Source organism: Malaclemys terrapin, chromosome 1 (genome assembly GCF_027887155.1).
Source record: "Malaclemys terrapin pileata isolate rMalTer1 chromosome 1, rMalTer1.hap1, whole genome shotgun sequence".
Taxonomy (NCBI): Eukaryota; Metazoa; Chordata; order Testudines; family Emydidae; genus Malaclemys; species Malaclemys terrapin.
In genome coordinates, this window is record NC_071505.1 from 199,338,464 (window position 1) to 199,366,143 (window position 27,680).

Genomic DNA, 27,680 nt, shown 5'->3' on the forward strand with positions numbered 1-27,680 from the left:
CTGTGCAGGGGAGACTTCCCCCTACTCTGGACGTACTAGGACCCAGGTGGTGCCTCCCCTCTTCCTTTGCCATGTGGCCTAGCTGGCCAGAGTCTCCAGCTGGCTGGAGTAGAAATGGCCAAAACAGGGACCTCTGGACATTCAGAGAATTTTCTACAGTTTTAACTGGACTTTCCCTGCCCTGTGTTTGATTGGCTGTTCATTCCAACACACCCCTCTCCCTTCCTCCCATTTTTTTCACCTCAGCTTCACTCCACACCTGCCCCTCTTAGCCTGTCTCCCTCATGCCCTGCCCTTCAGTGTCCCCTCTCCATTCTCTTTTCTTTCCATTTAACCAATCCCTAAGTAAATCTACACCCTAACACCACCACAAAAAGTTAAAAACTTGTGGAATTAGTTTGTTAGCTGCTATCACACTTTTCACTCTGCTGTTGTTAGAGACTCCTCACACCCTCTGTCTGTCTTGTCTATTTAGACTGTAAGCTCTTTGGGGCTAGGACCACTTACTACTCTGGGTTTGTACAGTGTCTTGCAAAGAGGGGTCCATTCTTTGTTGGCCATTAGACACGTCAATGTCGTATTTATTTATTTATTTATAATAATTTTTTTTTAAATATATGGAGATATCCTATCTCCTAGAACTGAAAGGGACCTTGAAAGGTCATTGAGTCCAGCCCCCTGCCTTCACTAGCAGGACCAAGTACTGATTTTGCCCCAGATCTGTAAGTGGCCCCCTCAAGGATTGAACTCACAACCCTGGGTTTAGCAGGCTAATGCTCAAACCATTGAGCTATCCTCCCTCCCTCCCCCCCCCCCCCCATTTATTACTGTAGCACCTAGGAACCTCCGTCATAGGCCAAGACCTGATTGTGATAGTCACTGTTCAAAATAAACATGATTAATAATAGCAGCTGCTCCTAAAGATCCATCTTTGTAGTTTGGTAAAATCTCAGGGTACAGAGGAAGGAAAGAGCACTGGACCCACAAAGGAAAGAGATCTCTGTCCTCTTCCTCAAGGAACCATAAATCCTCTCGAACTTCAGAAGAAAAGGCACCCAGTCCGGCACCGTTCACTGTGCCTCCCTTGGTAACGCTTAAATCTCTCAGTACAGAGCTCTCAGCATTGAGGTCCTCATGTCTCTCATACTAATAACCCTGGCACTATGACCATCTACTCACCTGTCTTTGAAACCAACATAATTAGTATCGAAATCCTATATAGCATTGAAAGACCTACTGGTCTCTTCAGTGCTGGACTCTCCACTATTAGCAGTGATGGAACTGCCTCCTCCAGCACCGACTGCTGCTCTGACACTGGTACCAGGTACGTTAGTGGTACCAACCAGGGCACAGACTAAAGGTGCTCCTAGCACACCAGCTGCTACAGCTCCTCCTCTCCAGGAGGACTATATATTCTCCTCCTTGGGCTCTGCAGGCAGTAGGGAGGTTGGCCCAGTTTGTTCCCCGGGGTCTAGATATTCAGGCAGCATACCACGGAGAGGGAGTCAAGGGTTGATTTCTATTACCCTCACATAGAAGCTCAAAGAGGGATAGAATTCTCTGGTATCCTCTCCCTTGGCCACTTGTGTCTTGTGCTTAACAGTACCTTTATCTGTATTGGGCTGTGAGAGGAAAGCATCAGGCTAGAAGGCCAGTCTCTGCCTCCCAATCCAGGATTAGATCCCCTTCTTCACCTCCACCAACCCAATCTGCTCCACTCCCAGCTGAACAGACATTCATGGTTCCCGGTGAGGAATCCCAAGCAGAAGCCATCCTAACCCAGTTTCACATGTCCTCATCATCCCAGCATGAAACTGTTGTCCCTGAGTCATTTACCTCAACCCTAGAGGGCTATGAGTTGTTCCAGGACTTGTTATGCAGAATAGCTGACACGCTGGAGATTCCAGCTGAAGCAGTACAGGAAAAATCGCAGAAGCTTCTGGATATCCTACACAGGTCCATACTTGGATCTCTTGTAGTGCCCATCAAAGATGGACTTCTAGAATCAGCTAAATCGCTCTGGCAGACACCTGCCTCTTTGGTATGAGCATCAAAGAGCTCAGATCATCATTGCCACCTAGTATCTTCCCAGGGTATTGAGCAATTTTATACACGGCTGGCATCATGGGTGGTTCTTGTGGTGAATGAGAGAGATCACGTGGAAGGCAACACAAAGCAACATCAAAAGACAAGGAACCCAAATAATAGATTTATTTGGATGAGGAAAATTACTCGACATCGAGCCTGCAAATGAGTCATTAACTACCAAGTCTGGTTGGCAAAATACAGTTATCTGAAGTGGGATTACATGGCTAAATGTGTAGGCAGGCTTTTTTAAGACAGTAGGGAAGAATTTAAGTTGCTCGTTGCTGAAGGTGAGGTGGTTATGCATATCACTCCAAGCAGCCTGTGATGCTGCTGGTATAGATTCTAGATCTATGGTAACCTCATTTATATAAGTTTCAGAGGGGTAGCTGTGTTAGTCTGTATCATCAAAAACAACGAGGAGTCCTCATGGTCCCTTAGAGACTAACATATTTGTTTGGGTATACACATGCATCTGATGAAGTGGGTTATAGCCCAAATACATTTGTTAGTCTCTAAGGGCCACAAGGACTCCTCGTTGCTTTTCATTTCTAGAAGGGATCCTCATGTCTCTGCTCTTTAGGGATCTCTAACGAAATTCAAATAACAATGGAGGATCTCCCATTCAAGGGATGCGAACTCCTCAGTGCTAAAGCAGATGAGGCCTTACACTCTCTAAAGGACTGACATACTACACTGAGATCCTTAGTGGTTCTATACTCCTGCACCATTGCATTTATCCTGAGTGTTCTCAGGACGTTCAGGCAAGATGCAGCCAGTATGATCATAGTTTCAGCATGGCCAGGACAATTCCGGTACTTTACGCCTAAAGAATCTCTCCATCCAACCTCCAATTCAATTGCCTCTCCAGCCAGATGTAATATTTCAGGCACTATGAGATTCTCCATCTGGATCCACATTCCCTGCACCTTAGGGCATGGGTGCTGGCTAGCTGACCTGAGTGGAAAGATCCTATTACCCTGAAGTACAAAACATCCTAATCTGCAGTAGAAAAGATTCTACAAGGCATACTTATGCTGTTAAATGGAAGAGATTCATAATCTGGGTGCAGCATCAGTTATCTCCATCCCTGGAACAGATTCCAGACATACTGGACTACTTTCTATCTTTAAAGGACTCTGGACTGTCAGTGAGTTCCCAGAGGGTTCACCTAGCAGCCATCTCAGTTTTTCACCCTCCACTTCAGTGATATTTTACATTTCCACACCCTATGGTAGCTAGGTTTATATATCCCCCCCAGTCAGAGAACCTCTCCCTCCTCGGGATCTAAATATTGGACTGATTGGGGCTAATGGCCCCACCTTTTGAGCCAATGGCCATATGTTCTTTCTTTCCACTTTTTATTAAAACAGCTTTTCTGTGGCAGTAACACTGGCCCGAAGGGTTGAGGAGATACAAGCACTTGATGGCAAGGCCCCCTATAAAGACAGGGTGTCAGTAAGATCTCACCCTAGATTGTTACGGAAAGTGGTCTCTGTCTTTCACTTAAGTCAGGTCATCCGTCTACCTGTTCCGCCCCTTCCTCCCCCCAAATTCACATTCAGATAAAGGTGAGGTGAAATGAACTTTACAGAAGTTCTTAGTCCTATCTACATAGAAGGAGAGCACGCTAAGTCATTCAGGATATCCCCAAGATTATTGATATTTTATGTAGACAGGGTTAAAGGACAAGCCCTTTCAACACAGATGTTCTAACTGGATTTCCGCTTGTATCAAGTGATGTGATGAATTAGCTAACATACTCTCATAGGTGGGTCTACATCTCAGTCTACCAGAGCACAAACAACCTCTGTTGCTTCTTTGATAAATGTTCCCATACTTGGAGATACTAAGGTAGCTACTTTGGGCTCAATACACACATTCACCCAGCATTACTCCATAGTGGAAGCATCAAGATCTGATGCTAATTTTGGTAGGACTGTCCTACAATCATTGGTTAGGTAGACTCCTAGCATCCACCTCCTGTATCCTAGGTCATTGCTTGTGAGTTACCAACAGTGAAATGTTTATGGACAAGCTCTCAGAGAAGAAGAAATGGCTACTTGTACTTTACAGTAATTGGTTCTTCAAGATGTGTTGTCCATATATGTTCCATGACCTGCCACTGTCCCCTCCCCCCTTGAGTAGAGGCAAAAATTGAGTGTAGGAAGGCGCTTCACCTATGTTCCATAGCTTTTAGCTTTCACACTTTTACTGTTCCATCCTACGTATTAGATCTCTAACTAGTTATAATGGAACTGTCTATAGAAACAGTTGCTTCCATATATGTTCTATCAATAGAGAGAAGATGCTGGTACAAATCCCTCAGGGTGGAACAATATATCAGTGTCTTTCCATTCCCTTGGATTCTGCTTATTTTAGATGGTATGCAATGCATAATGCATACACAAACCCTTTATCCATATGATGCTTCCAGTTGCTGCTGTTATTGTTTATTCCTTATTTTATTATTAAATATTTGTGTGTAGTGCTATAGTCATGTATGGCAATTCACATAGCAAATAAAGACATGATGTCCACCTCAGCCAGCTAAATTGACACGAGATGACACTGGAAAGAGAACAACAAGCAAGGGAAATGCAGGAAAGAAGAAATACACAGAATAAAGTTAAGGGTTTGTTTGGGTACTACATTACCTATTGTAGTAGTTCCTGGGTGGTCTTTTTTGTTTTGTTAATTACCTTTAATAATTGTTTTAATGGAATTTGTGGATTGTTGTTTGAGGGATTGTGAAAAGCAGTGGGTTTTGAGAAGATATATAGTAAGGGAGATTGCTTGGCCTACCAGACCAGCGAGACCATTTCAGGCTCGGAAGCCAGCACTCAGGAGAGCACAGGCACTTGTGCGAGAAGGGAACAAAAGGGGATCAGTCATTGGCAGAGGGAGAGAGAGAGTCAGCATAAAGGTAGTAGCTCAAATCGAGTGGATGAGGTTACCCAGGCATAAAGTTCAGAGGAAGAAGAGGAGGGGGCCAAAAGACAGAATTTGGGAGTAAAAAGGAGGTGGCGCCTCCAGAGGAGATACTGGAGGGAGCACTCCAAATCAAGTTTCTGATAGTCAAATAAAAGTACATGAGTTCAGAAAGGCGAAGTAGAAGAGAGTTAAGGAGGATATGGTCAACAGTGTTGAAGGTAGTAGAAACGTCAAGCAGGGTGAGCCTGGAGAGGTCAAGGAGGATGAGACTGAAGAAGAGAGATTTGGACTTGGCCAAGAAAAGCTCATTGGAGACTGACTCAGTGAGAAAAGTCTCTGTGGAACAGAGGAGTGAAAGGAAGTACAAGCAGCTAGGATGTGAAAGGGGTTAGGGAGACAGGGTAGCAGTTGGAAAGGTGGGAGAAACTGAGGAAGATTTATTTTTCAAGATGCAGAGAAGTAGGTATGTTTGAAGGCCGAGAAAAAGGAGCTAGCTGAGAGAATCAAGATTAAGAATGAGAGAGGAGGGGTTGCGGAGGTCACAGATGGGAGGGTACAAGGGATAAGGGCAAAGGGACAGGGATTGGAAGAGGAGAGTGGGAGGGATACTTTGGCATAGGGAGCGAGATGGGACTGGAATGGGTCTAAGCAGGGGGAAATAATAATGACCTCAGACCAGATGGGAGTCACGCAGTAACAGTAAATTGGTTTTTTTTTTTTTTTTAAATGATCATCCCTCTTTTACTCAGATTCAAAATGCTTATGATTCCTATTTTAATTTTAGAAATTGATGTTAATAGGCAAATTAAACTATTTGGAGTTGCAAAACGAACACTACAACCTTAACATTGTTCTCATTTTTCTCAGTACAGCATCCTGAAAATCACAGGGGGAGAAGCAACTCATTATTAATATTTTGCAAATTAGATTAGAAATTTAAATTTTTGGACATTTTGAAGCTTCTGTTGAAAAGGGGAGCAAAATCTGAGACCTATGGCTCCCCATATAGGAGACTATAACCCATTTTTCACCTTGTGTTAATACTAATCTAGCAGCTGTACAAACACTTGCAAGGACTGATCTGATCTCAGTGGAAGACTTTTTTGTTGGTGTTTATTTTGAGTCTGCTTCTTGTAGATTTCCGTTGAAATTGCTCATCTGATCTCAACCTAAGGTCCTTAACCTAGCAGTGTTCCTTATTGTTATTTTAATTTTTATTTGCAATACTAGAAAAGTGTTATTTTTAAACATTAGAAAAATACATGAAGGTAAATTTCTAATTTAAACACACAGAATGAGGGAAGTGCAGTCAGGGCTAAAATTCCAATCTCATGGTGGCCAGTTGTGCTTAAGTATTGCATACATCTTCTAAAACTGTATGATCTAAAGTATCATATGTGCTGCTATACCTAGGTGAAAAGGAATGTGTTAAGTTCAGAGTTCCATCCTTAACTTTGAATTTTCCTGCTTTTTTGGATTTAAGCTAGACCCTGATCATTACCTTAATGTATTTTTTTCTATCACTTTTATGATGTTAGTGGAGCAATTAAGTAAGATATCTGATCCAAACTCTTGTTTAATAAGTAGTTGGGTTTCACATTCACTTACAGTTTTGACTATAAATGGCATTTTATTACACTGTCCATCAGCCTTTTATTGGATTTACATCACTACAGAATATGTAAGACATCATAAAAAGTTACAAAAGTATGCTTTTTGGCTTTTGGTTTGAAAGGTTAGATATAAACAGGAAATGAGGCCCAGGCACTACAGAATTGGCGTAGTGCACATTTAACATAGTAACATATCTTGATAAAACATAACACTTGACAAACTGTTTTCTAGAACTTGGTAAATGTGATGCAGATTTGCTGGGCATTGCAAAACTATAGTAAATCAATTCAAAAGAAAGCCTATTCCTTCTAGTATTTTACATACTAGTCACTTTAGCTTTACAAACAATGGTACCCATTCTGCCCTACTTGCACTTGTACTTGGCACTTAAATGTCATTTACATTTTAAAATCCCCCTATAGTATAAATCACACACAGTGCCCTTCAACCACATGCTCAGTTCCCATGAGGTGAATGAAATCATTATATATGAAAATAAAATTACCACGAGGACATCAAGTTTACAAAGGAAAACTGATCAGAACTAAGTTGCATTGGAAGAGCTATCTGGGAAAGCTAGAGCTATGTTTTTCACATTCATAAGCTCTTAAAAAGAAGTTGGAATAATGGTAAACCAAAAATTCACTATATAGGACTAGGACTTTCTCCTTATCCAAAGCTGTATTTGGCTTTAGCTGTTCAAGTGCAACTGCTTGTGTTGTATCCCTCCCAAGGATCCCAGTGCTGATGTCTGGGTTGTGGAAACCGTGAGAAGAGGCAAACTTCTGTCACATTTTCATGAAAAAAGGAAGGTGTTTGGCAGGCATTAAAAGGATCACATGTCATGGAATGTGCACAGTGTAATTGTTGCTGTGGGCACTGATCTAGATGGCCCTTTTCAGGAATGAGGGGGGGAGAGTCTGGGAGATGAAACTTGAAGATGAAAACTAATATTTAAAAACAAAATAGCAAAGTACAGCTAATTATTTACAATTCTGTTCCTCCAGGGATACTTGGTGGGAAGTTCCTGGAAAGAAGTCGTATTAAGAAGCCTGGGCAGGAGCTCTTTAAGAGTGAGATATCTGAGTACTTCAAAGCTCAGGATCTGTTTGTTGGAGCCAAAGTTTGTTTCCATGGTCACAACTTTCTTTTGGTGGATGCTGATGAGTATGCTTTCAACTATATGGAGAAGCATGCAGATGAGGTGAATTGGGCTTTTGCTATTTAATTTTGCCTTTCAGGACTGTGCATTGAGTATCTTATCTATATAATTTTCTCAGAACCAAGTTTACCATATTTCTTCATACTAAAATGTATACTGAACTATCATTATTTAATTATTTATCTTAACAATTTGATAATTTCACTACCCCCCTCTGTGTGTGTGTATATATACACCTCTAGCCCGATATAACGCTGTCCTCAGGAGCCAAAAAATCTTACCACGTTATAGGTGAAACCGTGTTATATTGAACTTGCTTTGATCCGCCGGAGTGCGCAGCCCCACCCCTCCGGAGCACTGCTTTACTGCATTATATCTGAATTCGTGTGATATCAGGTTGCGTTATATCGGGGTAGAGATGTATATACTCTCTGATCATGTGCTTCGTCACAAATATCACATATTCCCTTCACAGCTGGGGATTCAAGCTCTCAGTTGCATTGAGTTTCATGATCTGCTGACACTGGCATTGTTTTCAGAAAGGAAAGCAATAATTAGCAGAGGGATGGGAAAAACTGATGACACATACTTTTATTGTGCCAGTTAATTTATACATGGTCCTGGTAACCGAGTCTATGTTAACCAAAGCCACACAGGTATCTCATAGTTGTTCTGGCTGCATCTTCCCACAGCAGTTGTCACATGAGGCACTGGCAGAAACAGTAACTTGGAGGAGAAGATAAAAACAAGCTACTATAAAGAATTGCAGAGTATTATGGGTGGACTACTGGTCTGGGTATGTTGTGCAGAAGCATACACTTAGGGAGATTCTGATGAAATAATTATAACTGTAGGTGTACATATTTGGGAAGTCTTTTCTCTGAAATGTTGAAAATATTATTCTGAAATTATTTTAAAATGCATTTGAAGAATATGTGAAATCAGGAACTCCTGAGTTCTAACCCCTGCTCTGCCATACTCACCTTGAGCAACTTGCTTAGGGCCAGATTGTGCCCTGAGGCACAGTTCTGTGCAGAGTATAAGTTGCATTGCTTGTGGTGGATCACCAGAAGGAAATGTGTCTCAGACTCGGTGTGTCTGAGTCATAATTTCTCCAAAGCTGTCCTTTCCCACAGTGGCAGCTGGGGAAGGGCAAAGAATACACTGAATCAGTCCTTAACAAGAAAGGGGATTGCCCTCCAGCCCTGTGTCCTGCCATCTTGTGGGTGGGTGGGTGGAGGTGTGCGGGGGCAGTGTTACTCTAGTCAGGTCTTTACCTATTCCCTGACCACCTGCTCACTGAAAGGGAAGGGGGGCAAGAAGCAGCCATTCAAGGACTCTGCTGTGCTGAAGTCCCAGATCCCAGGGGTGGGTAGGCCTAACGCTGTTTCATGTGGGAGGGTGGAAATCCTTATTCCACTACCCAGTCGTGGTAGAGTGTAGACAGTCTAGCCCTTAATGCCTTTGGGCCCCATGCACTACTCATCTGAGTGAGACAAACAGGTTTTCAGCCTCTGTTTCTTTGTAAAATAAGGATACTAACATTGTCTACTTCACTCGGTGAAGTAAGGATTATTTGTTTGTAGAGTGCTTGTTGATATAAAGTGTTTTAACTGTTATGTATTAATAAAAAGATAAAGCTATATACACCTCTTATTCCCTGCAATTTGTTTGTACTCCTAGTATCATAACCAAACCATGCTCCAAAATATACAGTGCACCATTAAACTACAAATGTTCTTTGGAGCTGCTGTTTGCATTTGATTAATCCCTAAGCAAATAAATGAGATCCTAGTTTTTCAGACTAAGTGAATGCATATATCAGCATTCCAATTGGCAAAATGTGAACAAAAAACATTGAGAAAACAGTCCTTTAAAAATGAGTTTTGAAAACTATTATTCTTGCAGATAAGATTTTAAAACAGATGGTGAGAATAAGCTTTACTGTTGTATTGATGCCTAGGTGATTTATGCATAGTATCTGAATACTGAATATTAGGATTAAGTATACTAATTCGTCACAATGGTCCAGGGAGTCATGTACTTCACTTACCTGAGCAAATGTAAGGAACTTCAATAAAAGTTGGAGATAAACAGATGAAAAATAAATACATTCTAGAGGAAGAGAGTTTTAAGATTATTATTAATCCTTTTATTTTTAAATTCAATATTTCTTTAACCTTTAGTTCTCTGTTTCCTTCCTTTGCCTTGATCACTTTCCTCATCAGTGTCTGTTTTTAGAGCTGGTCAAAAAAGTTCCAACTGACCATTTCTCCATTACAAAATGCCATTATGCCAAAACAGAAACTTTCTGCAGAAATGTGTTGATTTTTGATGCAATGTTGTTTAGATTTAAAAAAAAAAAAGCATTTTGATAAAGTTCCATTTCTATATTTTTGGAACAGAGTATTTTAATTTTGAAATTTATTTCATTTTTATATTATAAAAAATGTAAAAAGTCATAATCAAAGGAAACATTTTGATTGATCCAAAATGAATTATTTTCAAAAATATCATTTTGTGGGAAATTTTGAAATTGTTTGGTTTTGTTCTGATTTTGAATGAAACCAAAGTTAGAAACTGAGGAATTTCCCACAAATTAGAAATTCCAGTTCCCACACAGCTCTACATATTTTAGCCAAGTTGAAGAGACTAGATCAAAGCACATTAAGGAACTGTTAATGAGTGTCAGCAAGGTACACATGGATAGTTAGCCTGCCATGCACTAGTGCAGGGTAGATTCACACTCCAGCTTGCTGCAAAGGAAGTGTTCATGTAGACAAGTCCTAAGTGACAAAGTGTGCATGTCCTGTCTAGCAGGTAGGTTAATTCGAACTGGTGATTATTAATTACACTAAGGCCCCTTTGCGCTGCTCAGGAAATGTTATTAGGGTCTTAAGGTACACCCACCTTTAGGGCTCTTAACACAACCAGAGTTATGTAAAGATGCCTAAGAGATGCTGGGCCTGACTCGCGGTTATGTTAAGTGTAACTAAGAGTCAGGCCTAGGGTTACCATATTTCAACAATCAAAAAAGAGGACGGGAGGAGCCCCGCCATAGCCCCGCCCCCATCCTGTCCTAGCCCCGCCCCCGTCCTGTCCTAGCCCCGCCCCCGTCCTAGCCCCGCCCCTGCCCCTTCCACTCCCTCCCACTTCCTGCCCCCTCAGAACCCCCAACCCTCCCCCCCACTCCTTGTCCCCTGACTGCCCCCCAGGACTCCACCCCCTCCCTAAGCCTCCCTGCCTCTTGTCCCCTGACTGCCCCCTCCTGAGACCTTCCCCACATCCTAACTGGCCCCCTAGGACCCTACCCCCTACCTGTCCCCTGACTGCCCCAACCCTTATCCACACCCCCACCCCCTGACAGCCCCCCCAGAACTCCTGACCCATCTAAACCCCTCTGCTCCCTGTCCCCCCCCTCCTGGGACCCCTGCTCCTAACTGCCCTCCAGAACCCCACCCCCTACCTAAGCCTCCCTGTTCCTTATCCCCTAACTGCCCCTTCCTAAGACCCCTATCCCTAACTGCCCCCAAGGACCCTACCTCCTACCTGTACCCTGACTGCCCAAAACCTTATCCACCCCCCCAAAAAGCCCCCCCCGAACTCCCGACCTCCCCCCGCTCCTTGTCCCCTGACTGCCCCCTCCTGGGACCCCTGCTCCTAACTGCCCTCCAGAACCCCACACCCTACCTAAGCCTCCCTGTACCTTGTCCCCTAACTGCCCCCTCCTGAGACCCCCCCACCTGTACCCTGACTGCCCAAAACCTTACACCCCCAACTCCCAGACAGCCCCCCCCGCACTCCTGACCCATCCAACCCTCCCCCCTGCTCCCTGTCTCTTGACTACCCCCCCCCCACCCCAGAACCTCCCTGCCGCTTCTCTGACCCCCGGCCCCCTTACTGTGCTGCAGAGCAGCGCGCTCGACAGCGGGGGAGGGGAGCAGGCTCGGAGCTCCAGACGGCGAAGGGCCGGCAATCTGAGAATGCAGGGAGGGAGGGGGAGGAAGAGAGAGGAGGGGAGTGGTGTCAAGTTTCAGGAGAGAGGAGGGGGGAAGTGACGGAAGGGCTCGGGCTCTGGCTGTCGGAGCCCCGGCTGCTTTGTAAGCCGCGCACACGTTCTGTATGGGGGGGCGGGGAAAGTCCGGACATTGACAAATTCCCCCCGGACACTATTTTTAACTCGAAAAAGCCGGACATGTCCGGGGGAATCCGAACGAATGGTAACCCTAGTCAGGCCCAACCTCTCTTATGGTTAGATCCTTAATTGCCAGCCTTATCCAATTTCAATATTTGCTACTCAAAACAACATTGTGTATCGAATGGGAGAAAAGTGTTTTCAGTTTGTTTCATTATACTGTATGTTCTGCAGCAGAGCATGTCTGACTTTCTAGAACTTGATTCAGCATCTGTTAAATGACTCTTTATTCCAAAAAATAAAAATCAAAGTTTTATTCTTGTTGACTACACACTTTTAAGAGTATCAAGCAAATTATGTACAGGGTTTTAACATAGCAAAGCTGAATACTGGATTTGAAGCTTAAGTGCTCAAGTCTAATTGGAATGGCCCAATCGGGAAGAATGCTACTTGTTGAAATAAATGTTCATCTTATGTTCTGGGAAAAATTGGTTCCTAATAATACAATTTCTGCTGAACCCAGTGTGAATGACAAGTTTATATGACTGAGCATATGCATTGGAACTGTAGTGAGCTCTTCACCAAAGCGAAGGATGAAAAGATTTATTTTAAATTGATCATATGTATTAAATGAGGATTAATTGGGATGCAGCAGTGGACAGTGAGGGCAAAAATAATTTTTAAACTTATGCTTTAAAAATGTACCTCTACCTGCTTTGATGTTGCATTGAAGCAAGACTGGGCATCGTTTTCAGTAATTAAAATTTAAGCTTTCTGAAGGTATAACAGATAAGTACATTTGAGCTTTTAACATTTTCAGTAAAAAGCAAATTCTCATAGTTGGCTTTTTCTCAAACTCACATAGAAAGTGCTGTGATATGTACTGCACATTTGAGATGAGACAATGAGGATGATAATATTTAGTAATTATACAGTGCCTTACATCTCCATAACACTGTGCATACATTAACTAAGTAATGCCTTTCTGAGTGTAATATGTATTTTCTGTTCTCCCCCCTCCATTAAGTTCCCAATGGCCAATATCAGCCTCATCCTGAACAAACTGAAGGCTATAGGAGAACCCAGTTCCAGAGAGATCAAGCAGATTTTTGCAGCCACTGACCCTGACCACACCATGGTGATTGAATATAACCCTTTCCGGTAAGAACGAGGGATTCGCAGTTTTAACGTTTCCTTAGGGTGATTTTCAGGAAATGTACAGAGCATTGCTGTTTCTTGAAGCTCTTTGCACAGTTGTGTGTTAAGTGATAGATGGCTTGTATTTGATTTCCACTAGTTTTAGGACTTTGTGTGAAATGCAATACAAAGGAAGGTTTTCAGGTGAATTTAAAGAAAAGGAAGTGATTCTGGCTTAGAACGAGATAATGTTTTGAATAGCTTGGACAGCACAAATGAATATGGCTGTTCTCTGTGGAGTTAGCCGAGCAGCCACAGGAGAATAAGATCAGAACTGCACAGGCAGGGGAGCAGGTGAACGTATGGGCAGACAGGTAGGGTCAGCCAAGTCAGCTGGAAGTTCTGAAAAGCAGGAAGACAATTTTGAGTTGAATTCAGAGATGGATAGGAAACAATAACAGAGAATGGGGTTAATTGAGTCCTGATTCTTTGAGCAAGATGATAGCCTGGTTACTGAATCCAGGCCCCTTGAAGTATAGGAAACAAACTAGGAAGATCTTAAAAGAGGGGAATGTAGCAATTCACTCAGGCAATGATTAAAGCATGAATAAGTATTTGAGCAGAGGCTGGGTTAATGGAAGTCAGAATTCTGGCAATGATCCATAGGTGGTAATGAACAAATTTATAGGCAAGTTATATATGGAAGGGGAAATTAAATTCAGGATCAAGGCCAGCTTCAAAATTTCTGGCTTTGGGGTAAAGGAGGGGTCTGAGCTAAGGAGAGTGGTAGTAAAGTCAAAGCTGTGGGACAGAGAAGATTGTTTTACTTCGGACTTCAGATTTGAAACTTTGAGTAGTAGTATATGATGATATAATCAGGAGCTTCAGAAATAAGTTGAGTAGGTAAATGGGAAATAAAGAAATGTACCATGGGATGTCATCCATATAGAAATGTTAGCTCAGATAGAAACTACTGATGAAATATATTAGAAGAGATATAGGTGAGAAGAAAAGGGCCAAAGACAGGTCTTTGTAACACTTTATAGTAGAAGTATCAACGAAAGAAAGAAACCCCATCTTCATTAATGAAAAATGAGTAGCTAGAGAGGTAAGAGTCATACCAGGAGAAGTCAGTGCCACTGGCACCTTCTTTTTGCTCAAGGTACTCAAGGATCAGTGTTAGAAGTTTTATTGAGATCAAATAGGTGTTAGTCCATGATCAAAGTCAAGATATTAGACCATTAAATGCATTGAGATGGTTAGTCTTACTACTACAGTAAGAAAGGGCAAAACACCAAGTTGATGATGATATGTTGAGAAACCTTACTATTTGAGTAAGGAGTTTATTTCACATGCCCAGTAATCTGTTTAAAAACCAAATAACTTGATCATTAAATATTTGCTTTGGTCCAAATTATTAACTAATTATCTGAAGTATTTTGTTGTTCTCTGCCATGCATTAATAAGGTGTCAAAGTCTCTAGCACTTGTATTACCAAATTGGAGTGGCAGACTTGAGAAGGACTGACTGCACTTATGTATAGTGGGAAAAGTCTTTATTTTGGGAGGTGTAGCTTTTGTTACATGTAAGCTTGCTATGTATTCTTTGAAGCCCGAATTCTGCGCAGCTGTGAACAGCCTGTGTGCTAAACCGTGTACAGGGCAGTGTGAGAGGGGTGTGGAATGAGATGAATTCTCTCCCTAAGGCTGTGGAGCCAATCTGTGGTCTACTCTTTAAACAGCATGGCTTCAATAGCCTCCTCCTCGAATGTGAGAGGAGAGGAGGACTCACAAAGCAGTAGATCTTCTAGCCTCATCTCTCACATGGATCACCACAGGCCTACCTCTTCATATCTCATGTGTGCTGAGGTTCAGTGCTCCTGTAGGGATGAGCTGTATCTCATAAGGTGTGCCCATCACCTGCAACTGCAGGCCTTCTGAACCCCCTTGTGGAGTGGAATCCCACCAATTCTGACAGGGGAGTATCCACAGATTTGAAATATCTTAACCATGTCTTCCTGATCCATTTTGCAATATATGCATTACTATAGAACTTCCTGGAAATATTTCCACCATTCGGGGGGGGGGGGGGGAAATATTTTTATGCCAAAGCAAACAGAAAACCTCTCTGCTTCTATAAAAAGTCAATTTTGTTGAGGAAACATGTGTCTTTTATTTTCTCATATGTTACTATTGCTTTTAATCTTTCACAGCATTTCACACTTAGAGGCCTTTACAAAATGCATATTTTTAATGCATGCACACACCTGCATGACAGCCTGAAGCTGTAAAGGACACTTAAGGTTATGCTCCAGTACTACAATCTTCCTGACTTGTCTTAGAATGAGACAAGAATTTCACTATGCTCTGAAGTTTACAGTTCAAATATACTCCTGTCTGCCTAGTTAATGAGTCAAAATAGCTTTCTCCATAATGTACAGATCCTCTCTTGTGTAATTTTCCTCAAGTTACACTGAGAAAATACACCCTTAGATATGATGCAGTGAAGCAGAATTATAATTATAGCATTTATTTATTCTGTTTACAAACCCCAAATCACACAGCATAGAAAACCGGAAATATATAAATAGAATATGCAGAAAGTATCTGCAGAGGTATTGTTCATGCTATTGAGAAGCTTTGTTAAAGCGACCAGGGCAGTGATAGTGACTATGAAATGCTAAGGGAGATTAGAGAGGCTACCAAAATAAAGAACTCAGTAGTAGTGGGGGATTTCAGTTATCCCCATGTTGACTGGGTTCATGTCACCTCAGGATGAAATGCAGAGACAAAATTTCTCAATACTTTAAATGACTGCTTCTTGGAGCAGCTGGTACAGGAACCCACAAGGGGAGAGGCAATTCTCTATTTAGTCCTGAGTGGAGTGCAGGATCTGGTCCAAGAGGAACTATAACAGGACTGCTTGGAAATAGTGATCAGAATATAATAACATTTAACATTCCTGTGGTGGGAAGAACACCTCAGCAGCCCAACACTGTGGCATTTAATTTCAGAAAGGGAAACTATGCAAAAATGAGGAGGTTAGTTAAACAGAAATTAAAAGGTACAGTGACTAGAGTGAAATCCCTGCAAGCTGCATGGACACGTTTCAAAGACACCATAATAGAGGCCCAACTTCAATGTATACCCCAAATTAAAAAACACAGTAAAAGAACTAAAGAAGAGCCACTGTGGCTTAACAACCATGTAAAAGAAGCAGTGAGAGATAAAAAGGCATCTTTTAAAAAGTGAAAGTCAAATCTTAGTGAGGTAAATAGAAAGGAGCATAAACACTGCCAAATTAAGTGTAAAAATGTAATAAGAAAAGCCAAAAAGGAGTTTGAAGAACAGCTAGCCAAAAACTCAGAAGATACAGTAATAACAAAATGTTTTTTAAGTACATCAGAAGCAGGAAGCCTGCTAACCAACCAGTGGGGCCTCTGGACGATCAAGATACAAAAGGAGCACTTAAAGACAATAAAGTCATTGCGGAGAAACTAAATGAATTCTTTGCTTCAGTCTTCACAGCTGAGGATGTTAGGGAGATTCCCAAACCTTAGCCGTCCTTTGTAGGTGACAAATCTGAGGAATTGTCACAGATTGAAGTGTCACTAGAGGAGGTTTTGGAATTAACTGATAAACTTAACAGTAACAAGTCACCGGGACCAGATGGCATTCACCCAAGAGTTCTGAAAGAACTCAAATGTGAAATTGCGGAACTACTAACCATGGTTTGTAACCTGTCCTTTAAATCAGCTTCTGTACCCAATGACTGGAAGATAGCTAATGTAATGCCAATATTTAAAAAGGGCTCTTGAGGTGATCCCAGCAATTACAGACCAGTAAGTCTAAATTCAGTACCGGGCAAATTAGTTGAAACAATAGTAAAGAATAAAATTGTCAGACACATAGAAGAACATCAATTGTTGGGCAAAAGTCAACATGGTTTCTGTAAAGGGAAATCATGTCTTACTAATCTATTAGAGTTCTTTGAAGGGGTCAACAAACATGTGGACAAGGGGGATCAAGTGGACATAGTGTACTTAGATTTCCAGAAAGCCTTTGACAAGGTCCCTCTCCAAAGGCTCTTATGTAAATTAAGTTGTCATGGGATAAGAGGGAAGATTCTTTCACGGATTGAGAACTGGTTAAAAGACAGGGAACAAAGGTTAGGAATAAATGGTAAATTTTCAGAATGGAGAGGAGTAACTAGTGGTGTTCCCCAAGGGTCAGTCCTTGGACCAATTCTATTCAACTTATTCATAAATGATCTGGAGAAAGGGGTAAACAGTGAGGTGGCAAAGTTTGCAGACAATACTAAACTGTTCCAGATAGTTAAGACCAAAGCAGACTGTGAAAAACTTCAAAAAGATCTCACAAAACTAAGTGATTGGGCAACAAAATGGCAAATGAAATTTAATGTGGATAAATGTAAAGTAATGCACATTGGAAAAAATAACCCCAACTATACATACAATATAATGGGGGCTAATTTAGCTACAACTAATCAGGAAAGAGATCTTGGAGTCATCATGGATAGTTCTCTGAAGACATCCATGCAGTGCGCAGTGGCAGTCAAAAAAGCAAACAGGATGTTCGGAATCATTAAAAAAGGGATAGAGAATAAGATGAAGAATATCTTATTGCCCTTCTATAAATCCATGGTACGCCCACATCTTGAATACTGCATATGGATGTGGTCTCCTCATCTCAAAAAAGATATACTGGCATTAGAAGAGGTTCAGAGAAGGGCAACTAAAATTATTAGGGGTTTGGAATGGGTGCCATATGAGGAGTGATTAAAGAGGCTAGGACTTTTCAGCTTGGAAAAAAGGAGACTAAGGGGGATATGATAGAGGTATATAAAATCATGAGTGCTGTGAAAAAAGTGAATAAGGAAAAGTTATTTACTTGTTCCCATAATATAAGAACTAGGGTCCACCAAATAAAATTAATGGGCAGCAGGTTTAAAACAAATAAAAGGAAGTTCTTCTTCACACAGAGCACAGTCAACCTGTGGAACTCCTTGCCTGAGGAGGTTGTGAAGGTTAGGATTATAACAGTGTTTAAAAGAGAACTAGATAAATTCATGGAGGTTAAGTCCATTAATAGCTATTAGCCAGGATGGGTAAAGAATGGTGTCCCTAGCCTCTTTTTGTCAGAGGGTGGAGATGGATGGCAGGAGAGAGATCACTTGATCATTACCTGTTAGCATCACTTCCTCTGGGACACCTGGCATTGGCCACTGTCAGCAGACAGGATATTGGGCTGGATGGACCTTTGACCTGACCCAGTATGGCCATTCTTATATTCTTAGAGCAAAGACCAGTCTGGAAACTTAAACACTGTCTTAGTCCTGTCCTGACCTCTGGTTTTCAGAAGGTGATATGCAGGGCGATTCACAGTGAGAGACATAGCAGAATCACATGGGTTTAATGAAGATTCTGCTCTTTCATTTATCTTGTGAAAGTTTTCTTGAGCAGTTAATTATAATTTCTTCTCTGCCCCTCCTAATCTCCGATTGCAATCTGCTTCATTCTTATAGAATAAAAAAATTAAAAGAAAAGAAAACTAAGTTACAGGGAAAAATTATGAGACAAGGTGGGTGAGGTAACATTTTTTATTGGACCAACTTCTGTTTGGTGGGAGAGACAAGCTTTTGAGCCACACAGAGCTCTGTGTGGCTTGAAAGCTTGTCCCGGTCACCAATAGAATTTGATCTAATAAAAGATTCTACTTCACCTACCTTGTCTCTCTAATTTCCTGGGACCCACACAACTACAACTATACTGCATAGGGAAGATTTGTGTTACTTGACATTGTTTCCTGGCAGGAGAAGTCAATAAAATTCTGAGTTGGAATTTTGGATCTTCAGCACTTTTCAGATCATAGTAACCGTAGGAAGTCTCTTAAATCCCAAAAGAGAAATCGGAGGAAATCTTTGGTGCTTTCATTGTCATTGTCTGAGTTGAGAAAACATATGGAAGGATTTATTTAGATCCTAATCCTGCAAAGACTTAACCGTGGTTGTAAAGTTGTGCATGTGAAAAGACCCACTGAAGTCAGTGTGACTACTCATATGTGCACAAAGCGCTTTAATTTTGATTGGGGCCTCTGAGCATTACCGTAAAACACATAATAACAAGGGCAGGACCAAGCTTTGGTATAGTGTTGTATTTCATGCACTCATTTAAAATGCAAATGCTCAGTTTGCCTGTGTCTGGAAATAAGATTTATCTGGAGCCCTGTACACCTTGTCCTCTCCTGATATTCATCTCCAGTCATTGTACATAAAGGGTCTTTCTGTGTTACTTAGTATAAGTCCAGCTCACAGCGAATCAGCTGAATCAAAGCAGATAGTACGTTGTGTTCAGTATCCTTTAGTGAATAGCTCTGAGAATTTAGACTTTATAGGCCCTGGATTGACACTTTTATTTGGGCTGGCTCCCCAAAAAGCAAATCATTTAAAAGAAACAGATACAAAAATCATTACATTTGTGGTAGAGGTGTGTGTGTGTGTGGGGGGGCGCATATAGCCGAGAGGACTCACCCCGCTGCGCCTCCTGCTGGTCTCTCAGAGAATTAGCTCGATTTCCAGCCCAGAGCACCCTCTGCAGGCCAGTGATCCACTACCGCTTGGCCCCCGTGTCCCTCCGTGGACTCCGGTGCCCTGTTAGCTGGGATGCTGCCCCCTGGCAGTACCCCCACAATTCTGGGTCTCCCCCTCCCAGGGGAACCCTCACCAACTATCCCCACTTCACCTCAGAATATGGCTACTGCTAGTCACCATCTAGCCCCCGCTCACTGGAGCAGACTGCAGTGTACATACCATTCATCACTGGCAAAGGGGGGAGTTTGGACCTGCTGCCTTTGCCCACCCCTGGCTACCCCTCTGTAGCCCCCGTACCTGTCCTGGCCTTTATCAAGGCCTGCAGCCTGGGGGTTCTCTAGGCTGGAGCTCCACAGCTCCTCTCGCCTTTCCCCAGCCCTGCTCCACTCTAGATACCTTTCCTAGCTTCTAAGCAGCCAGGCCCTTCTCCCTCAACAAGCAGAGGGAGACTTTTTGGACTCCTGGCTCTCAGTCTTTTTATACAGGCCAGCTGTGGCCTGATTGGGGTGTGGCCCAGCTGCAGCCACTTCCCAGTCAGCCCAGTTTAGCAGCTCCCAGCCACAACCTTCTCCCAGGGCTATTGTAAGCCCTTCAGGGCAGGAGCGGGGTAATCACCCCGCTACAGGGCAGTATGTATTTGTGCTATGAATTAATTGTTGCCTATTAAGGGCTACATTATCAGAGAACAGTGCAAGGTTTAGCCATGAACCATGCTCCTGACATCTCTCTGCCCAGCTCCTTGTTTTTTCATCCCTCTGCCAATCAGCGCTTCTGGGTTGGGGCCAGCTTTCACAGCACTTCCTCTGTGCTGGGGAGTGGAACTTCACACCTCTGCCCCATTTGCATGGCTAGCTCTATCACTCTGTCCTTTTGGCAGTATCCTCGCCTGTTTCCCTATTTTATGTATTTTCTGCGTATGTGACATAAGTCCGGTTGCGTTGCTAGCTCATAGTTCTACAAATATCTGATCAAGTAGGGTAGAAAGTAGTTTATAAATGATAAGATAAAATAAGATCATGTATAGTAGTTGGACATAGACAGTGATGCAATAAATACTATCTTCAGTATGACTCCAATAAGACAAGGCTGTGGAAAGGTATTTCAGAGATTACAAAGATTTGTATAGTACCAGCATTGTGCTAGGTATTCTGCAGAATGGTAGGAAGAAATGGTCTCTTCCCTAAAGAGTTAAAATTTATGTAATTTCTAAAACAGTTTCTTGAGTAGTGTTGAGTTCATGTTAAACTGTATGGACTTAATATCAGCATCACAAGTTGAGTATATAGTACATCACCTAATTTCACAGAACTCTTAATTAGATTGAATACTCACCTTTTAATTGACTGTTTTGCTTTATTTTTCTATTTAATTTATTTGTTTCTTGCTAACAGAAATTTGATGGTGAATATCACTGGTGGAAAATTGTCAGAACATGAAATTATGACTATTGGACGTCATTACAGCGAGCAAAATGAGTTTGAAATGGACATCAATTTCCTTCTTGCTGTGGCTCAAGAACAGCTAAAGAAAAATAGCGTTGAGAATTTCGGACAACTGTCTGCTACCTTTGTATACAATGACTGTGAAAAGTAAGATTTCTGTATTTAATTCAAGCTAATAATTGACTTTTTTTTTTTTTTTTAGCTGGTTCACGATTTGATAAAATTCTATTTGGAGACCCAGGTTCTGTCTCTCTCTTGCCTAGCATATCATGAATGCATTCAAAGGATCTGGTTTCTGGTAGGAGCCACTTGAGGATGGATGAGAACTAGACTGCTTCTCTGTCCTCTTTTTTTCTTTCTGATTTGCTGATGGAGTCTCCATCATTTCAAATGTATTGAGTAGCCTGTGAAATAGTTATGTTCCTGGCCCCGCCACCATAGAAAAACATTTTTTTAAATATAGGAGGAAAAATAGACATTTAACAAAAAATAAAAAATCTGGGATTTTTATTGAATTCAAAATAATCACTTACATAAATTGTTTGTCCTTCAGGTTTTGTGGGATCATAGATTTAGAATTAGAAATCTGTAAACGGATACCTTCCACCTGTGAAAGTCCATACATGTGACTTAGCCCTCTTCCCCTGAAGTATTTGTGTGTAAAGTGTCGGTTTTTCCTATTATGCAAAAGTGAAGTTTTGTGAAATACAATTTTCATTTTTACCTTTAGATTTCCAACAAGTTTTATATTTGAAATATACATTTTGCTTCCATGTTGTTAAACCTGTGAAGATAGACAACATGAAGGACATTTTTTCACTTCATTTTATATTTGTGCAGATGTGGGTTGCTGCCCCATGAGAAATGCAGGACTATTTGCAAGTCCTTCAGATTGCCATTGGCTGATGATCTTCTGCGAGCTTTGCTGACCATGTAAGTCAAGACCAGATAAAATGTGGTGTGTGAGTACAAGTCACTTGCACTATAATGTAATGTATGTTTAATGGTAGGTGAGTATTTAACATAAATTGTAGAAATATTTCCTAAGAATTTCAGCAGTTCACACAATTGGGTATGTGCTATGGTGCTGATTCTTTCCGTGCACTTCTTTGAGTCTTCATACTGGTAAACATTTGCAATTAACAAGGAAGAGAATTGCAGCATTTTTGTCATTTTTGGTTGGCAGAAAAAAATCACGTCGGGGGTGAAAGTAAAAATAGGGACTTACTGGTACGGGGCTGGGTTGGGGCCAGCTCTGGCCTCGGGCGGAAGGGGTGGGGATGGGGGGTCAGAGCCAGCCCCGGCCCGCCCTGTACCGGTAAGTGCCTCCCCTGCCGGGGTAGCAGCGGCAGCTGGGGGCTCCGGCAGCAGTTTAAAGGGCCCAGGGCTCAGCTGCCGCTACCGCCCTGGGCCCTTTAAACCGCTGTTGGAGCCCCCAGCTGCTGCTGCTACCCCAGGGCTCCGGCAGCAGGGCTCCGGCGGCTATTTAAAGGGCCCAGGACTCCCCTGCTTCTACCACCCCGGACCTTTAAATAGCCCCTGGAGCCCTGGGGTAGCGGTGGCGGGGCTCTGACAGCTATTTAAAGGGCCAGGGCTGTAGAGGCAGCGGGAGCCCTGGCCCTTTAAATAACCCCTGGAGCCCTGCTGCCGCTATCCCAGGGCTCCAGCAGCAGGGCTCTGGCAGCAATTTAAAGGGCCTGGGGCTCCAGCCACTGCTGGGAGCCCAGGCCCTTTAAATTGCCACCTGAGGAAGCCAGGTCGCCCCGGTATGGCGCACTGGCTCTTGCCAGTACGCCGTACCGGGGCGTACTGGCTTACTTTCACCTCTGAATCACCTAGGCTAAGCATGTACGCTGTGATTGAATAAGCTTACAGGAATTAACCACTAATGTTTATTGTCTGGGATAAATGGGTAGAGAATTCCCATTTTTACATTCACTTTCTCCGTGTATTGGTTTGGTGAACAAACATAGTATCTCAAGAAAGTACACTATATATGATCTCAGAAAGATGCCATGATGAATAATATGGAAAAGTTAATGAATCAAATAGATGGTATTACTGTAGATACAACAGTCCTTCTTTGTTACCCCTATATTACTGTTGTTGTTCTTACCTGAAATATATATTTTAAGTTTTTTAGAAAAGGGAGAGAAATTATTGGCAAAAGCAGAATTTACATAATAGTTTCAGTATTTTTTCTTGGAGTGTGTAATTTGGTTGTACATATATTCTTTGAGGTAAGATCCTTGATCAGCCACACTGATCAGGACAAGAACAGAAAAGCACAAATGTTCAGTGCCCTTGTGTCAAGACTCTAGAGGGCAGAGTTCACAATAAAAACAGGTTTACCAGATGGTGATCTGAACACTCATCACAGATTGCTAGGCCTCCACAGAATCATAGAAATGTTGGGCTGGAAGGGACCTTGAGAAGTCATCAAATCCAGCCCCCTGCTCTGAAGCAGGGCTAAGCCAACTGGCCAACAGTCTACTTTATGAGTTTTAGAATATGGTCTTTGGTTCCTTCTTTTCTCCTACTAGAAGTCATTAAGAAAATTATTTTGAGGCTATAGAGACCTCTTAACATCATGTAAAAAGCAGAAGGAGGTCTTATTTCTTGTCAGGAATAGATGCTTTCATGCATGCAAGCTTCTAGCTTTTAGCAGAATTTCAATGTATGCTTCAGGGATTTACCATTGAATGACAGGATTCTCTACAAACAGGAAGGTGAGGGAAAGTTTGACCACCTTTAAATCCTTAATGCCCAAATCTAGCCCTCCACACTTCACCAAGTTCACAGGACACTGCTTTGGGGAGAAACCTTTTAAAGTCACTCTTATACCTGCAAGTCTGCCTTAAGAAACCTAAGGCACCATTGTTTTCAAGCCCAGTTTGTCTATGGACCAAAAGCATTCAGAGGAGTTCCCTGTGGTAGCCAGATGGATGACTTCTACAAATTGCTGCCATTCATCACTTCTGACAGTTGAGTCACAAGCATAAGTCAAAAGACGTATAAAATTCATTGTTTTAGAATTCCCACAAAGCTGTCCAGCACAAAAAGTGCATCGGGACAATTGGCATTTAGAGCTAGAATTCTCATAGTCTCAAAGACTGTGATTGAATAGATGCAACTTAGAGGAGGGATGAAGTGGAGTTTTCCTTTATTTACTAACTAACACCGAAGAAGAACTGACAGACCTGATACATTATAGGCTTCAAAAATAAATATATCTTGTTTGGTATTAGGGAAAGCTTTTGAAAGTTGACAACCTCTCTTATAAGGGGAGGGGGGGTTGAATGGAGTCAGCTTCAAAAAAAATAAAATCCACCAAACCCCTTTAATTTAAAATTATTATTAAAATAATCACAGGTTTCAGAGTAGCAGCCGTGTTAGTCTGTATCCGCAAAAAGAACAGGAGTACTTGTGGCACCTTAGAGACTAACAAATTTATTAGAGCATAAGCTTTCCTGGGCTACAGCCCACTTCTTGGAAAGCTTATGCTCTAATAAATTTGTTAGTCTCTAAGGTGCCACAAGTACTCCTGTTCTTTTTATTAAAATAATATACAAGCTTAGAAGACAAGGAGGATGCTTAATATCTATTGGAAGATCATTTCATTCTAAAAGTTGCTTTACATGATAAAGGACTGTGAATAATTTTAGTGATAAGATAAAGATTCATTGCATTGAAAGATCTCAGTGTATACAGTGAGTCCTTACATTACAGATAAGAGAAAAGTATTTAAATTTTTAAACAAAGGCTTGTGCAGTTGGTACCACTTAAGTAAGGATGTGTATTTAATAGTGACTTGTGTTTATTTGGGGTTTGTGGTCTGGAAGATGTTTCCTGTAGTGGATTTAATTGGAATTAATTTCCAGTTTATTGGGAGGCTTCAAACTCTACCTTACAGGTAATAGGAGAGGTTGAAGGATATTTAGTATCTTGCCTTCCATCCCCCTGTTTCTCATGAAGGTTGAAAAGTCATGAAACATCTAACACAGCAGCATTGCTGCTTATAAGCCAGTTTCGCTCCTGGAAAGTCCACTGTTTAATCTAAAGCAGTGCCGCTTATCACTGATGGCCCTTCACCTGTTTTTATGGATGAGGAATAATTTGATTTTTGTTTCCATGGGTATTTGTAATGAACATTTCTGAATTTATTAAATGTAGTAAGGAGGAAAATGAGGCAAATCCCACAACACTGGCAGCTTTAGCTAATGCATTAGCTGGGGGTATATATCCTACAGCTTGCAGTTTTTTTCCTGAGGTTAAACGATAAATAACTTATTGTTAACTTTTAATTTTCTATTTAAAAAGTAATACCCATAAATATCTATTATATACAAATGTTAAATAATACCACAGGTGTCCATGGCACTTATCAAACAGAGTAAGGATTTAGGTCACATTGAAGTAAATAGGAGTTTTGCTATTGGCTTCAATGAGCCCAAGATTTCTGTCCCAAAGAGTATCGCAATCTAAGCAAGTGAAGAGAGAATCCTGGCCAATAATGTGAAGTTACAGTGCATTGAAAGTACTAAGGCAATTCTTAGTGTCTCATTGGTATAAATATATTTTTTAAAATTACAGAGCAGATGCAGATTTTTTACTATGATGTATTAAGATATGAAAAGGCTTCCTATTTGTTTCTACTAGTAAAATGCAGCATTTATTATAGCATTTCTTTAAGTTTATGCAAACATACAAGGAACAATGAGCTTGTTTAATACACAAGCACAATTAAAATGCTTGAAAAATAAAATTTTGCATTTTGAAATTGTTGGTATTTTCTTTTGATCCTATTTTTATTCACTGTGAACCTAACAGTGCACTAATTGACAATTAAAAAGGGCTTACAAACTAGAGACATGGTGAATGAGGAAAGATAAAATGGAGGAAAGGAAGCAGGTAGAGGGAATGTATGACACAGGTTTCAAATATAAGATCACGAGTTAATTCATCCGTACTGCACGCATCTTGTGGCTTTTTAAAAAACATATTGTATGTTTTATGCTAAATAATTGCTATGGACACATCTGGGTGGTTTCTCTCAGCCCTGCTGCTGTGAGGTAGTTGTGGTGGGCTTCTAGGGCAGATGGAGGCTTGGCAGCTGTGACTCAGGAAAGCCTTGGGGGCAACTGCCAGGCTGGGGAGGGCAGGAGTGGGTGTGCCTCTGGAACCCAATATCCCAAGTGGTTGCTCTTTGTGCCAGGAGGCCCACTCACTGTAACTCCAAAATTTACTGTAATTCCTATATGGTATGAAGTGATGAACAAGACAGTAGAAGAGTGCATGCATCAAAGACGATCTTTATGCAAACTAGATGCATTTTGAGTAGAACTGTGGAAAATGCAGCAACTTCAGTTTGCAGCTGTTTGCTGGATGTTTTTTAGTTCCATTGTATAGCCCCCAAGTTTCCATGTGTGTATGAGCCAACACACAACGAAACCATTACGTTTTGCTTCAATTTTAATTTGAACAATGCAAAACTGATAATTTGTTTTTATATGGTACCACCCCGAGGGTCACACATTCCTCTGAGCACCCCACCTCCCCTGGCTTAACAGAAAGAGGGAGAAGACCTACAGGCATCTTTGATCCTCAGAAGGGCCAGAGCAATGAGATTTGGGCCAGAATAATTCTCCCCCTAGAACTTCCCTCCCACAACAGGCCAGGATCTCTCTGCTTTTTTGCTGTCTCTTGGTGCCTGTGCCCTGGTGACTTTTACCCAGCAACCTACCCTCAAATCTCTGTATATTTTGGGGGTGTTATGCTCCCTCCAGTAGGGTAGACATAATTCCCCATCCACAACAAAAAAGATCTTGAGGCAGACAGACAAACATTTTTTTGGTTTTTCAGTACCCTATGACAGACAGGTAGTGCAGTATACATTTATTGGGTACATGGTAATCAATATATTTACCACAGGTTAGCCACCAACATTACTTAGCTCATACTGACTAGTTGTACAAACCAGCTTGTGTTAGTCCTTTAATCTTTTCCTGTAACCAACTTAAACACTTATTCATACCCAGAATATACAGAAGCTATCAAACAAACTGAAGTAGCAGCACAGCATACTCAACAAATATTCCGTTAAATCTAAGTGACATAGTACTTTCTACGGCTATCAGATTAACATTTTAATAAAGTGTTTTTCAAAACAAAGGAACTTAAGCTCTGTAAATATTGCTATCTAGAAAAAGAACACTTGGGTTGCAACTTTCCTGGCTGGGGAAAAAAAAATTTGTAAACAGGTTGGGTCACTCAGCACTACATTCTTACAAATTGATAAAGCAGGCTTCTACACATTGGGGTAATCCAAGGTGAACACATTTTGCAGAGGCCACAAACAAGAGCTATCTGTCTTCTGCCAAAGAAAAGAAAATTGTTCTCCAAGTGTTGTGGGGAGGAATGAATCTTATAACATATTCTAACCTCAAATGCTTTGATGACATTCTAGAGCTAAACTAAAGAGGAACAAGGTGGCAAGTGATCTTAGTTGTCTCCTTTTGGAAGAGGCAAATCTAACTTCCTTTATTACTGAAAAGCATTATAG

The 27,680-nt window shown here is 41.6% G+C and overlaps 1 protein-coding gene across 1 annotated transcript in view; it reads left to right on the forward strand.

The window, feature by feature from the left end:
- Positions 1–27,680, forward strand: part of EFHC2 (EF-hand domain containing 2) — a 91,800-nt gene that overhangs the window by 59,377 nt on the left and 4,743 nt on the right. The window contains exons 10-13 of the mRNA XM_054016483.1: positions 7,641–7,837; positions 12,958–13,091; positions 21,068–21,265; positions 21,959–22,051. Of these exons, the coding sequence (XP_053872458.1) occupies positions 7,641–7,837; positions 12,958–13,091; positions 21,068–21,265; positions 21,959–22,051 (622 nt within the window). The remainder of the gene's footprint in view (positions 1–7,640; positions 7,838–12,957; positions 13,092–21,067; positions 21,266–21,958; positions 22,052–27,680) is intronic.